At 41.5% G+C, this 15,375-nt stretch overlaps 1 protein-coding gene across 1 annotated transcript in view; it reads left to right on the top strand.

Moving 5' to 3' along the window:
- Window positions 1-15,375, top strand: part of LOC135504564 (protein bassoon-like) — a 228,213-nt gene that overhangs the window by 68,560 nt on the left and 144,278 nt on the right. The window contains 2 exon segments of the mRNA XM_064923270.1: window positions 7,687-7,794; window positions 7,864-8,200. Coding sequence (XP_064779342.1) covers window positions 7,687-7,794; window positions 7,864-8,200 — 445 coding nt within the window.

Genomic DNA, 15,375 nt, shown 5'->3' with positions numbered 1-15,375 from the left:
GTTTCATGCTCATTTCCTCGAGCACTTTGAGTGAATCAGGGTAAAGGCTTTAGGTTTAGAATGAGTCACCCCCCACCCCCTTACCTGAGCAGTGTGACCGCTTGAATGTAGGTTGGGCGGCAGCCGCCTTTGTGAGCTGCTTTAGCTTGATGCGCTCCTCTATGTGTAATAACACACCCACTACTGGTAATAGATTGAATAAACCCAGGTGTCCTTTTGAAGAGATCCCCCCGTGTACCACATTTGCGTCCCTCTTCTTCTGCAGCATCTGGAGACAGAGGAATGCTAGACAATCCCTGATCTTTGTAGCAGAAAGCTAAACTTCTCAAAAACTGCTAGGTAAGTGTATGTGTGCGTGCGTGCGTGCGGGCGGGCGCGTGTGTTTGCACGTGTGTGTGTGTGTGTTTGCACGTGTACTGTGTGCGTACACGAGTGTAAGTTTTGTGTTCAACACTGTCCGGAACTGCACTGGAAAGTTGAACACAAAGTGAAACAAGGAAGAGAAATCAGTCGACTGTTACAAGGCGAAAACAGTTTTAAGGCTTCTGTTATGTACCCTACAAGGCGAAAACAGTTTTAAGGCTTCTGTTATGTACCCTACAAGGTGAAAACAGTTTTAAGGCTTCTGTTATGTACCCTACAAGGCGAAAACAGTTTTAAGGCTTCTGTTATGTACCCTACAAGGCGAAAACAGTTTTAAGGCTTCTGTTATGTACCCTACAAGGTGAAAACAGTTTTAAGGCTTCTGTTATGTACCCTACAAGGTGAAAACAGTTTTAAGGCTTCTGTTATGTACCCTACAAGGTGAAAACAGTTTTAAGGCTTCTGTTATGTACCCTACAAGGCGAAAACAGTTTTAAGGCTTCTGTTATGTACCCTACAAGGCGAAAACAGTTTTAAGGCTTCTGTTATGTACCCTACAAGGTGAAAACAGTTTTAAGGCTTCTGTTATGTACCCTACAAGGTGAAAACAGTTTTAAGGCTTCTGTTATGTACCCTACAAGGTGAAAACAGTTTTAAGGCTTCTGTTATGTACCCTACAAGGTGAAAACAGTTTTACGGCTTCTGTTATGTACCCTACAAGGCGAAAACAGTTTTAAGGCTTCTGTTATGTACCCTACAAGGTGAAAACAGTTTTAAGGCTTCTGTTATGTACCCTACAAGGTGAAAACAGTTTTACGGCTTCTGTTATGTACCCTACAAGGTGAAAACAGTTTTAAGGCTTCTGTTATGTACCCTACAAGGCGAAAACAGTTTTAAGGCTTCTGTTATGTACCCTACAAGGCGAAAACAGTTTTAAGGCTTCTGTTATGTACCCTACAAGGCGAAAACAGTTTTACGGCTTCTGTTATATACCCTACAAGGCGAAAACAGTTTTAAGGCTTCTGTTATGTACCCTACAAGGTGAAAACAGTTTTACGGCTTCTGTTATGTACCCTACAAGGCGAAAACAGTTTTAAGGCTTCTGTTATGTACCCTGCTTCTTATCCGACAGGCTTTGTTGTCGATAGATTGTCACAGCAGTCGGAAACAAATACCACCTGCCTCAGAGCAGTGAATAACCTCACACTCTACATTACGCTTTCATTATTTGCTTTCCGGCAAACATTTCTATTGGAAGACATGTTTGGAGGGCCACAAAACAATCACCAGCTTGACCACAGTTACTTTTTCAGGGGGTAGATCAGCTTTACCCTTCCCTTAATTGGAGTAAACTAATAAACAACAACACTTGGGCTTCTACTTCCAGCTTATAAATACTATATAATACTATATGTTCTAAGGCCAGTTGTATTGCTTCTTTAACCAGCACAACAGATTCAGCTGTGCTAACATAATTGCAAAAGGGTTTTCTAATGATGAATTAGCCTTTTAAATTGATAAACTAGGATTAGCTAACACAACGTGCTATTGGACACAGGAGTGATGGTTGCTAATAATGGGCCTCTGTACCCCTATGTAGATGTTCCATAAAAAATGTGTTGTTTCCAGCTACAATAGTCATTTACAACATTAACAATGTCTACACTGTATTTATGATCAATTAGATGTTATTTTAATTTAAATTTTCTTTCAAAAACAAGGACATTTCTAAGTGACCCCAAACTTTTGAACGGTAGTGTACATTTTACAGACACAATCTTTTTTTACAATAGTTATATTTAGTTTGTTTTTAGTCCTGGCCTTCTTCTACCCTCAACCTCTCCCATCCATTTCGGATGTCCATCCAGTTTCTATTTGCCATATATTTTTAACTGTGCTATTTCACAAAAGTCCTGAACCTAAATACATTTTACACACACATGTGTATTTTACATGTGTTATCTTGTTATCAGTCCCACCCTCCAGCCCCATTCAAACCCTCCTGTCTATCTCTTAAAACCATTCATATTGGATCTCTATTTGCCATATATTTTTAAACTGTGCTATGATGCTTCACTACACTTCTGAACCTTTCTATTCTCACAGTTACTACCGATTGTAAATTAAAGAGAAACATTTTTGTTAAAAGTATTATTATATTATTGATCGATTGACTATGACTTTTCAAATCACCCAGTAGTGCTATCTGCAGTGTTAGTTCTGGGTACATTTTGCAATTCTTCAGTCATTCCTGGACCTGTGACCAAAAACAAGCTACATATGGACAGTACCAAAATAAATGATCTAATGACTCTGCCTCTTCGCAGCAAAATCTGCAAAGCTGGGAAGATTGTATCCCCCATATATATACCTGTGTATATATATAACATTCTATTGGTTGCAAGAATTTTGTATAATCCTTTAAATTCAACAATTCTAAGTTTTGAATCTGTCGTCGTTTTGCATGTCAATTCATAAACCATGTGCATTGGAATTGGGAAATCGAAATCTCTTCCCAACTATTTTGCAATCTATATGGCACAGCTGTCATTTTTGGTCCTTCAATGAAACTGGTATATATTTTTATTTATCACAATTTTCTTTAACCAATTTTGGTCTTTAATGCAGGACCAACAGACAAGTTCCTTACTTTTTCCCCTTCCACTTGCCGCTTCTATTTTTGTGGTAATGCTGCTATCAGTTGTTTGTAATTTTGGGTAGAGCAGACATTTCCATGTATTTGTGTTAGCTGCATGTGACAACTCCACCAGTCCTACTTATTTATGATATAATTTACAAAGATTATACAGTGCCTTGCAAAAGTATTCATCCCCTTGGTATTTTTCCTATTTTGTTGCATTACAATCTGTAATTTAAATGGATTTTTATTTGGATGTCATGTAATGGACATACACAAAATAGTCCAAATTGGTGAAGTGAAATGAAAAAAATAAAACTGAAAAGGGTGCGTGCATAGTCACCCCTTTGCTCTGCTGCAACCAATTACCTTCAGAAGTCACATAATTAGTTAAATAAAGTCCACCTGTGTGCAATCTAAGTGTCACATGATCTGTCACATGATCTTAGTATATATATACCTGTTCTGAAAGGCCCTAGAGTCTGCAATACCACTAAGCAAGGGGCACCACCAAGCAAGCGACACCATGAAGACCAAGCCGTCTCCAAACAGGTCAGGGACAAAGTTGTGGAGAAGTACAGATCAGGGTTGGGTTATAATTGTTTTTTTAAACTTTGAACATCTCACGAAGCACCATTAAATCCATTATTAAAAAATGGAAAGAATATGGCACCACAACAAACTTGCCAAAAGAGGGCCGCCCACCAAAACTCATGGACCAGGCAAGGAGGGCATTAATCAGAGAGGCAACAAAGAGACCAAGGATAACCCAAAAGAAGCTACTAAGCTCCACAGCGGAGATGGGAGTATCTGTCCATAGGACCACTTTAAGCTGTACACAGAGCTGGGCTTTATGGAAGAGAGGCCAGAAAAAAGCCATTGCTTGAAGAAAAAAATAAGCAGCACGTGGTGTTTGCCAAAAGACATATGGAAGAAGGTACTCTGGTAAGATGAGACTAAAATTGAGCTTTTTGGCCATCAAGGAAATGTTATGTCTGGCGCAAATCCAACACCTCTCATCACCCTGAGAACACCATCCCCACAGTAAATGGTGGTGGCAGCATCATGCTGTGGGGATGTTTATCATCAGCAGGGACTGGGAAACTGGTCAAAATTTGAAGGAATGATGGATGGTGCTAAATACATGGAAATTCTTGAGGGAAACCTCTTTCAGTCTTCCAGAGATTTGAGACTGGGATGGAGGTTCACCTTCCAGCAGGACAATGACCCTAAGCATACTGCTAAAGCAACACTCAAGTGGTTTAAGGGGAAACATTAAATGTCTTAGAATGGCCAAGCTTATAGAGACATACTCCAAGAGAGTTGCAGCTGTAATTGTTGTAAAAGGTGGCTCTAGGGGTGAATAGTTATGCACGCTCAAGTTTTATGTTTTTATTATCTTATTTCTTGTTTGTTTCACAATAAAAACATATTTCATCTTCAAAGTGGTAGACATGTTATGTACATCAAATCTTCCCAAAATCCATTTTAATTCCAGGTTGTAAGGCAACAAAGTTGGAAACATTCTAAGGGGGTGAATCCTTTGCTAGCCGCTGAACCTTTTTTTTTCTAAAAAAATAGTTTTTTTTTAAATTAGTATATTTGAGTTTAACCACCAGATTTGTTGTATTATTTGTTCTGTCTTTTCTGGTGTATTAAACTGAAATTGCAACCAACTTTATATGGCTTCTTTAAAAAATAACAATATTTTGGAGATCATTTGGTTTTCAAATAGCCGAAAGTGAGTGGTTGGAATCTGAATAATGGGAAAAAGGCCATTCTTGTACATGGGGTGAGACATTCTTCTAATTTGCGATAAAGCAGTTCGGATTTAATTATAATTTTTGTATGACTGATGCCTTTAGTGAGAGGTCTAATGCTTTAATATTTAATAATTTCTGCAATCCTAATTCATATTAATTATATAAATAGGCCCATTTAATTTTGTCTGGCTTGCCATTCCCCCCCCCAAAATTATTTTTTGCTCAAATAATTTAAAAAGCAGATCGCTAGGTGTAGGCAAAACCAAATAGGTCAACTGATTTTACCAAAGATTTTTCAACAAATATTTTCCTTTCCATGGTAGCAAGATCTTATTTATGTTTGCTAACTTTCTATAAAAATGTGAGATTATTTCTTTATTTTGGCATATGCATAACAAGTATGTCAACATCCCTGTCAGACCATTTTATTGATGAACTACACAGTAATGCAAAAGTTGTCTTTTTTTAGAGATCCAATACGTACTATTGTACACTTATCATAAATTGGTTTTAATCCAGAGAGGTTAGACAAAGTATTCAGATCCTCTATGAGGCTGTGGGGATTCTAATTGTGGATTCAAAAGAAAATATGATTTATCAGTGTGCAATGACACCTTATGATTATTGTTGTATCTAGTTTTAACAGCTAACATTTCGATGGCAAAAATAAATAGATATGCCGATAGTGGATAACCTTGTGTTACCCCTCTTGACAGTTTAAATCTTTCTGAGAAGTAGCCATTTACACCTAGGGCTACTATACATAACTTTAACCCATTTTATGAGAGGTTCTCCAAAATTGAAATATTCCAGGCATTTATATTTAAACTCCAGTCGTACTTTATCAAATGTCATTTTAAAGTCAGCTATGAATACCAGGCCTGGTTTCCCAGAATGTTCTATTGTTTCCAGTACTTGTCTTATATTATCTCTAATGTATAGTCCATGTAAAAAAACAACGTCTGATTAGGATAAATAATATCTAAACAATACCTTTTTAATTCAATACGCTAAGCATTTTGCTAGAACTTTTGCATCACAACACTGAAGTGTAAGAGGCCACCAATTTTTTTAAGTGGACTAGATCTTTATATTTACCACTTGGATACTGTTTCAGTAATAATGATATCAGACCTTCTTGTTGCGTGTCCGTTAATCTACCGTTTATATGGGAGTGGTTAAAACATGCTAATAATGGTCCTCTGAATATATTTTTTAAAGTTTGTTATACTTCCTCTGGTATGCCATCCAGTCCTAGAGTTTCCTAGATTTAAAGGCTTTAATTGCATCAAGAAGTTCCTCCTCTGTAATTTGGCCTTCACATGAGTCCTTCTGTACAGCTGTTAATTTTACATTATTAATAGGGAAAAAATTCATACAATTAGCTTCGGTTAGTGGAGATGCAGAAGACTGAAATGAAAACATATGCTTAAAGTACTTTACTTCCTCTTTTAAAAATATTGTTTGGTGAATCATGGGTAACAAGTTTCAGTCAATTATTTCTGGTAGCATTTCTATGTTGAAGATTTAAAAATAATTTGGGGCATTTTTCCCTCATTCCATCCAGTTCGCTTTATGTTTTATAATATATTACACTGGATCTTTCTTGAATAAGTTCCTCCATTTCTTTTTCTGTGCCTCTATGGTAGAGTTTTGATTGCTATCTATCTGTACTGTTAGTCCTTCCATTTTCTTTGTTAATATGGACTCTTTTGACCTAAATTGCTTTTGTTTTATAGATGAGTACTAAATTGCATGGCCTCTAAAGGCACATTTAAAAGTGTCCCATGTATCCACTAATTCCTATATATAAGTGCATGAGCATGATACGTTGAGGTATGATCTTTACGGTCCATAGAGTTATTTAGATTACTGACTGAAAAGATGATTATTGTATTTTTTTAACATGAAGAGAGTACAGTAAACACAGTGCTTGAGTTAATAATGGATCCTTTGTTAAATGTCATTAACATTTGAACCATTTTAGCCTTCATCAGAGTGCATGCATACAGACACATGGCAAACATTTTGTTCACATTAGGTGGGACTGATTTCGTTGTTTACTTTAGGTGGGACTGTAAGCGTTTAGGACAAAGTGAGTCATGTCTATGTGTAAGTGGACAGCCCCATGGTGCTAAAACGGTGCTGAAATGGCTCATGGTGCTGAAATGGCTCAAGCACGGTAGAAGCTTCCGGAACAGCCTGCAAAAAAAAAACGTATGCACTTTAGCCTACTTTCTATGTGTTGAACCCCTCATTATAGCACTTTGCTCCAGCCGCCTGGTTGGTTTGATGCTCCTGTGGCCTTTGTAGCCTTTTACCTGCTGGGGTAGAGCTTACAGTGAAGAGGGCAAACTGTTCTGAGAGCTGCCAGGAGACATTTAACATCATTAGACCAGATGAGACTGCATTAAGTGTACACACGCACGCACGGCCTCCCTAAGTCCGCTCCATGTGAAGGTCACTAGGTGAAGCCTGGCTCGCAGGGCTTTGAGTAGATGTGAATTTGGAGACAGTAACTTCAGATCTAAGGCGTGGGGGTGGATGAGAGAGATTTTGTGACATTCACATGTAGCTGAAAGCAAATGTCTCATACCGACTCAGGCTGTCGCAAAATAGGTCTCTCCCTACAATGAATACTTGTGTCAAACTCCCCATGAATCAACTGAAGCAAATTAAGCAAATGATTGGCCGGAACTACTGTGGTTCTCTTTGATCCAAATTGATGCTTTCCCCAGATCAGAGCAGTTTTTCAGTGTTTTGTTTCAGTCTTAACCGGAGGTGAGGGACATTTTTTGATAGAATGATGAGATTCAGGGATACTGACCAAACCACCAAATATCTTGTTCACAATCTGTAGAAGAGCTAAACAGAAGGGATGTTATATTTGAAATTAATTTGATTCCTGTTGTTTTTCTTCAGGGTTCCCATGGGGAGTCCTAAATCTGGGATGCAGACTGGCTACGGAGGAATGGGTGGAGGAGGAGGTCAGAGACTGGCCAACCAAGAGAGCCACAGGCCGATGCAGCATAGCTCAGGCCTAGTCCATGGCTCAGGCCACGGCCCAGGCCCAGGGCAGGCTCAGGGTCATGGGCCAGGGATGGGTGCTGGGATGGGTGGTGGTCCAGGTCAGCATGGCCAGAGCCCCGGTCAGCCCGGTCAGCACGCCTCCAGACGAAACCTCCAGGTGGACTTTAGCGGTTCGGGTGGCCGGACGGGTCGCTCCTCCTCAATGTCCCCAGACCGTGGGATCACCCCCACCTCACCCTACTCAGTGCCCCAGATCGCTCCCATGCCCGTCAGCAAGCTGTGCCCACTCTGCTCCACCACGGAGCTGACCAATCCGCCGGCCCTGCCTAACTACAACACCTGCACACAGTGCCGCTCCACCGTCTGCAACCAGTGTGGCTTCAACCCCAACCCCCACCTCACAGAGGTAAGCAACAAGCACTGCCTGTTAACATGCTGACTCTAATACAGCTAGAAGTGCCATTGGCTCCAGTCCAGAGTGCTGGTCTAGGATCAGTGTTCTCCATACCTTAATATTTAGGGAATGCAACCAGTCTACTAAATAAAACTGACTCCAGATCAGCTCTTAAATACTCCCCATCCCAGATCCGGGATCGTGAATAAAGCCTCAGGCTCATTAGCATAACGCAACGTTAACGATTTCTGAAAATCGCAAATAAAATGAAAATAATGCGCCTGCTCTCAAGCTTAGCCTTTTCTTAACAACACTGTCATCTCAGATTTTCAAAATATGCTTTTGAACCATAGCAAATCAATCATTTGTGTAAGAGTATTGCAAGCTAGCTTAGCATTTTGCGTAGCATTTAGCACGCAACATTTTCACAAAAACAAGATAACCAAATAAATAAAATCATTTACCTTTGAAGAGCTTCGGATTTTTTCAATGAGGAGACTCTCAGTTACATAGCAAATGTTCAGGTTTTCCTGAAAGAATCTTTGTGTAGGAGAAATCGCTCCGTTTTGTACATCACATTTGGCTACCGAAACGAACCGAAAATTCAGTCACCAAAACGTCAAACCTTTTCCGAATTAACTCCATAATATCGACCGAAACATGGCAAACGTTGTTTAGAATCAATCCTCAAGGTGTTTTTTCACATATCTCTTCATTGATATGCAGTTCGTGGAAGCCTGCTTTCCCCTCAGAATCGCATGGAAAAATACCAGCAGCTGAAAATGACGCACCAATTTCGACGGAGGACACCGGGCAGACACCTGGAAAATGTAGTCTCTTATGGTCAATCTTCCAATGATATGCCTACAAATACGTCACAATGCTGCAGACACCTTGGGGAAACGACAGAAAGGGCAGGCTCATTCCTCTCGCATTCACAGCCATATAAGGAGACAATGGAAAACGGAGCCTCAAAAATCCTGCTGATTTCCTGGTTGCCGTTTCATCTTGGTTTTGCCTGTAGCTCCCGTTCTAGGGCACCCACAGACAATATCTTTGCAGTTCTGGAAAATTCTGAGTGTTTTCTTTCCAAAGCTATCAATTATATGCATAGTCGAGCATCTTTTTGTGACAAAATATCTTTTTTAAAACGGGAACGTTTTTCATCCAAAAATGAAATTGCGCCCCCAGAGTTTCAAGAGGTTAAGGGGTGCCTTATCACTTCATGTTTAGTCACAAAAATAAGCACATCCTTTTATATCTAGAGACCTTGCGGAGTCCTGGAGTGAGGCCTAAAGAAGTAAGTTTCTATAGACTCAAGTCTCTCTCATGCAGATATATGTAATTTAGTCTTATTCAATCTCTGAGTCCCAGACATAGAAAAGTCCCTTCCTTAATGAGTGTGAAGCTCTCCCATCTCCTGTGTCTCCAGTTTCGGTGACCTCTCTCTCTCGGCGAGAGCCCGACAGAGCCTGCTGTCAGTAGGGTGTCCCGCCTAGGCTGTCTTCGCGTCTTCATCGGTCTCGCTTGTCAGCTTCTGTTTTGACAGCAGCCATTGGCAGGAGATTGACAGGGGGGCCGTCTCTCTGTCCTTCCCCTCAACGTGTGGGCAGGCGGGCAAGCGGCACCAGGCAGGCAGGTTTTAGAGAATGAAGTGAGGGAGGAGATGCTATGGCATGTTTTTCGCCCCAAGGATGCGGACAAAGCAGTGTTCTCTCCGGAGCGGAGAGAGCCACCGAGGCACGGATCTAACCCCACCGCAGTGTTGAGATGAGTTCTAGTCGCCCTGCCATCATGTCTTATTGTGAGAGTCATTTGGGTGCATTATATTCTGGGAGTGGGACCAGGGAGAGAGAGATTGTGGGGAAATGATGAAGAGAGAGTGGGAAGTGGAGTGTTAGAGAAACACGGCCAAGAAAGAGAGAGATGAGGGAGAAAGAGTGTGTGTATTGGTAAGTGGCAGTAATTTCTCTCGAGGCGATGACAGAATCTCCATTAGTCTACCTAGGCAGGATGGAGTGTGTAGGGTGTAGGGTGTATGGTAAATGCCCGGAGGTGCACTTAGATGTAAGGGATGGATTGAAATTTACAGAATGGGTACCTGTAGTAAAATGGGGGAGGGTCATGCTTTTTCAATTTCAGGGGAAGGTTTAGTTTAAAAAAAATATGTAGTCCAGGGCAGGGTCGTGCTTGGAGAAGCAGGGAGCAAAGTAATGTTTCTAAGACTGTGGCGGTCGGTGCCGTTTAAGATAAGGAAAGACTTTGTTATTGTTTTTATGAGCATAGATTTATTTCTATTTGAGCATATTGGATGACTGTCATTCATATTCCATTCACCCAGCTCAAAGTAACACCGACAGGTTTAGGTTACAACATGACACTCACATTTTCCCTATACCCATCATTAGGTTGCTACAACCTAGTCTATGAATGAACACGTTTACTACGTAGGTGCACACAGGTCGAGAGAAAAAAGTGAGTAATCAAGGTAACAGTGACAAATTCATGTATGCTTATCTCCGTTTCGTTCCGTTTGCTTTCATTTAAGAAATGTTTTTCAACAGAATTGGCAGAATGAACACACCTCTGATAACCGTAAGCACAGTTTACTTTCATAGCAACCACATAGAAACCGCATGATAATTTGCTCGTTGTATAATTTCTTCTTCATCGACGCGCTCTCACCTCTCACCTTTTCCCTTCGCTTGTGGACTTCAGTGCACAATAAAACAGATGAAAAAACCTTTCCAAGCCAAACCTTCATCCCATTACTGTTCACCACTACACACAGCCTACACTGTTGTCACCATATTAGCTAACAGAGCTAGTAACGCATTAGTAAACCCGCAACAATCATGCAGTACAGTGTACAGCAAGCAGTTTAGCAGTTATACAGGCGGGCCCCGTTGGCAATACATTTATAAAACCAAAAGCTTACCTTGACTTGTAAGAGCTCCAGTGTTGGATAGCCATAACCAGCTAGCTAACATAGCATCCTGCTCTGTTTGAGCCAGGTGTTTGAGTAGGCTAAACTAGCTAGCTACATTTGCTATAAAAGTGAAAGTAAAAAACAAATACAACTAATTATCTCTCTCTCTCCCTCTCTCTTGCTACTCCTTCATTTTTAAAGAAATTAATTAGTTAAAAATCGTTCAACTATTGTCATTCTCTCTCTTTGAGTCAACTATTCACCACATTTTCTGCACTGCAATGCTAGCTCTAGGTTGTGCTTTCAGTACTAGATTGGTTCTCAGATATTTTGATTGGGTCAACAACATGTCAGCTCTGATAGGTTGGAGGACATCCTCCGGAAGTTGTCATAATTACTGTTTATGTGCATGGAAGGGGGAGAAAACTCCTAGGTTTTGTATTGATTGTATTGCATTCAATGTACCCAGAGGAGGACGGAAACTAAACTGTCCTCCAGCTACACCATGATGTGGCCCCAGAGAGTGCTGTTGAGGCTACTGTAGACCTTCATTGCAAAACAGTGTGTTTAATCAATTATTTGGTGACTTGAATATATTTAGTATAGTTTTATCTGAAAATGATTTTTTTTATTCACTGAGGGGGGAGGGTCCTACCCTTCCTCCTCTGAGGAGCCTCCACTGTTCTAAGATAGCTGCTGGGATGGTGTAAATAAAACTAGACTGCCTTACACACCGAAATGGATATTCCAACCCTGAGCCCCAGCCTGCTTTGCTCTTGCTACAAAAAATATTTTTTTTGTGCTGCCTAACCAGTGCTATGCTGTGTAAGCCTACTGTGGCAGATCAAGGCGAGAGTCAAAGAATTCTTCAGAAAATACATTTTGATTAGGCCAAGTCCAAAAGATGCTATATCTTGCACCTGGACTAGCCTATAGCCTATGTTCTGTTCAATTTGAGAAGGAGAGCGCAGAGATGAGGAGGACTGGAGGTCAACCTTAATAGTTTGCTACTACGATAATTAATTTCAATAAACACAATATGTTCCTTGCCCATGATGTGTTTATCAGAGTTATTGTCCTCACAATAAGCCATGTTTGAGTAATGTACATTGTGGTCCTGAAACTTGAAGCAGCAGTCGCAGAGGCAATCAATCGGAAATAGACAGCTCATGGTGCTCATGGTGCTGAAGTAAGCAAATTGCAGTTGACATTATTCATTTCAACCGTCTTCATTTTAATTAGACTAATAATAAGAGGGCTTTGTGTTGGAGCTTATTTCTTCCCGAAGAAATAAGAGGTGGGGCTACCTCTTTGACAGAATACATTTGTCTTTAGGCTTCTATATAACGTTATATAGATTTTTGTCGGCCAATTCCTCCACCCACCAAGCACTCTTTAAATATCCTAACTCTGTGTCAGTGAACCAGGCAGTTAAGTTCAAACAATAAATGAAACCGAGGAGACATAAAATTGAGAAGGGAAGTAACCTAATTTTGTCACTATCAATCGATTAAGCTATTCACTTTCGGTACAATAGAAGATGTTTAAACCCAGACATCTTTAAGGGAAACACTTGTGACCTTGTCTCGTTGGGTTAAGTTATGGAAGAAGAGTAGCCAGCAGTTAAAGCTTATATTTGTCTGCATTGGTAGACCTACTGTCTGGGGTGGAAAGGTAGACCTACTGTCTGGGGTGGAAAGGTAGGCCTACTGTCTGGGGTGGAAAGGTAGGCCTACTGTCTGGGGTGGAAAGGTAGACCTACTGTCTGGGGTGGAAAGGTAGGCCTACTGTCTGGGGGGGTGGAAAGGTAGGCCTACTGTCTGGGGTGGAAAGGTAGGCCTACTGTCTGGGGTGGAAAGGTAGGCCTACTGTCTGGGGTGGAAAGGTAGGCCTACTGTCTGGGGTGGAAAGGTAGGCCTACTGTCTGGGGTGGAAAGGTAGGCCTACTGTCTGGGGTGGAAAGGTAGGCCTACTGTCTGGGGTGGAAAGGTAGGCCTACTGTCTGGGGTGGAAAGGTAGACCTACTGTCTGGGGTGGAAAGGTAGGCCTACTGTCTGGGGTGGAAAGGTAGGTCTACTGTCTGTGGTGGAAAGGTAGTGGGGTGGAAAGGTAGGCCTACTGTCTGGGGTTGAAAGGTAGGCCTACTATCTGGGGTGGAAAGGTAGTGGGGTGGAAAGGTAGGCCTAGGTTTTGAAAGAAGCCTACCAAGCTCAAATTCCTAATGACGTCTCACATTAAATTATTTGCAAACAGGGACAGTTACGTTGCAAACAAGACACACTGAGTACGTTGACATGCACACCAATAATTTGATATTAAATGGATTACGGCAGTAGGTTATAGATTATGCAATAGTCACGTAAACGCCTTACTCAGTTTATCTTAATCGGCATATGGTCAAAATCAAAGTAACCGCACGCTGATTAAAACACCTGGTGTTCTGAGCAATCTTTCGAGTGATTACGTCATGTGAACACCTTAATCGGCATTACAGTGGTGTATTTGTTCTGCACATGTGCCAGCATCAGCCGAGAGCCTCCCTCTTCAGCGCGAGTGAAGTGAGTTTGGAAACAAATATGCTTCCCAAAAATATTGTTCACTGTGGTACAATGTTTATCTTGATTGGCGATTTTCTGCGTTTATCAGAGCGCCATCAGGTAGCCTTTTCAGATGTGTCCATGTTTCAGGATTGGGGAGTCGTTCTACGTGTAAAACATGTAAACGCTTTAATAAAACTATTATATTCATCTGACTATTAACAATTATCGCATTAATGTGTGCATGTGACCGTACTCACTGATTTGGCATTGGTGAAATATGATAAGATGAACACATAGGCCTGTCTCTCTGTCCGTTCTTAGCCTGTCATTTTGGTAATTTGTGTGGTATGAAATGTTTATAAAAGGCAATTTTTTTCTCTGACCTGCAAATACGTTGATGGACCCAAGCAATGCTTTTACTATAAAAGAGATCTTTCCACCCTTACTCTTGTCCACGGTGGTCTGTGAACTCACAACCTTCTGCCCAGCAGTCATGTGTGCTATCAAAATTCCTGTGTTGCCATGCAATGCCTACAGGACAAAGAACAGTTTCTAAAATGACATATATACGGCTCTGATCTGTCCAAGAAGTGACAGTAAATGGTAAGGATGTTCTCTGCTGTCCACTTTATGTTTTAATTATTATTTTGGGTACAGGGGAGGGTCACTTGTTTTTTTCTCAAGTGTTCAGCGAGGGTATAGGTGAAATACACTGCTCAAAAAAATAAAGGGAACACTAAAATAACACATCCTAGATCTGAATGAATGAAATATTCTTATTAAATACTTTTTTCTTTACATAGTTGAATGTGCTGACAACAAAATCACACAAAAATGATCAATGGAAATCAAATTGATCAACCCATGGAGGTCTGGATTTGGAGTCACACTCAAAATTAAAGTGGAAAACCACACTACAGGCTGATCAAACTTTGATGTAATGTCCTTAAAAAAAGGCAAATTGAGGCTCAGTATTGTGTGTGGCCTCCACGTGCCTGTATGACCTCCCTACAACGCCCTGGCATGCTCCTGATGAGGTGGCGGATGGTCTCCTGAGGGATCTCCTTCCAGACCTGGACTAAAGCATCTGCCAACTCCTGGACGGTCTGTGGTGCAACGTGGCGTTGGTGGATGGAGCGAGACATGATGTCCCAGATGTGCTCAATTGGATTCAGGTCTGGGGAACGGGCGGGCCAGTCCATAGCATCAATGCCTTCCTCTTGCAGGAACTGCTGACACACTCCATCCACATGAGGTCTAGCATTGTCTTGCATTAGGAGGAACCCAGGGCCAACCGCACCAGCATATGGTCTCACAAGGGGTCTGAGGATCTCATCTCGGTACCTAATGGCAGTCAGGCTACCTCTGGCGAGCACATGGAGGGCTGTGCGGCCCCCAAAGAAATGCCACCCCACACCATGACTGACCCACCGCCAAACCGGTCATGCTGGAGGATGTTGCAGGCAGCAGAACGTTCTCCACGGCATCTCCAGACTCTGTCACGTCTGTCACATGTGCTCAGTGTGAACTTGCTTTCATCTGTGAAGAGCACAGGGCGCCAGTGGCGAATTTGCCAATCTTGGTGTTCTCTGGCAAATGCCAAACGTCCTGCACGGTGTTGGGCTGTAAGCACAACCCCCACCTGTGGACGTCGGGCCCTCATACCAACTTCATGGAGTCTGTTTCTGACCGTTTGAGCAGACACATGTACATTTGTG

This window comes from Oncorhynchus masou, chromosome 18 (genome assembly GCF_036934945.1).
Source record: "Oncorhynchus masou masou isolate Uvic2021 chromosome 18, UVic_Omas_1.1, whole genome shotgun sequence".
Taxonomy (NCBI): domain Eukaryota; kingdom Metazoa; phylum Chordata; class Actinopteri; order Salmoniformes; family Salmonidae; genus Oncorhynchus; species Oncorhynchus masou.
Note: the sequence above shows the minus strand (reverse complement) of the source record. Positions and strands in the feature narration are given on the sequence as shown.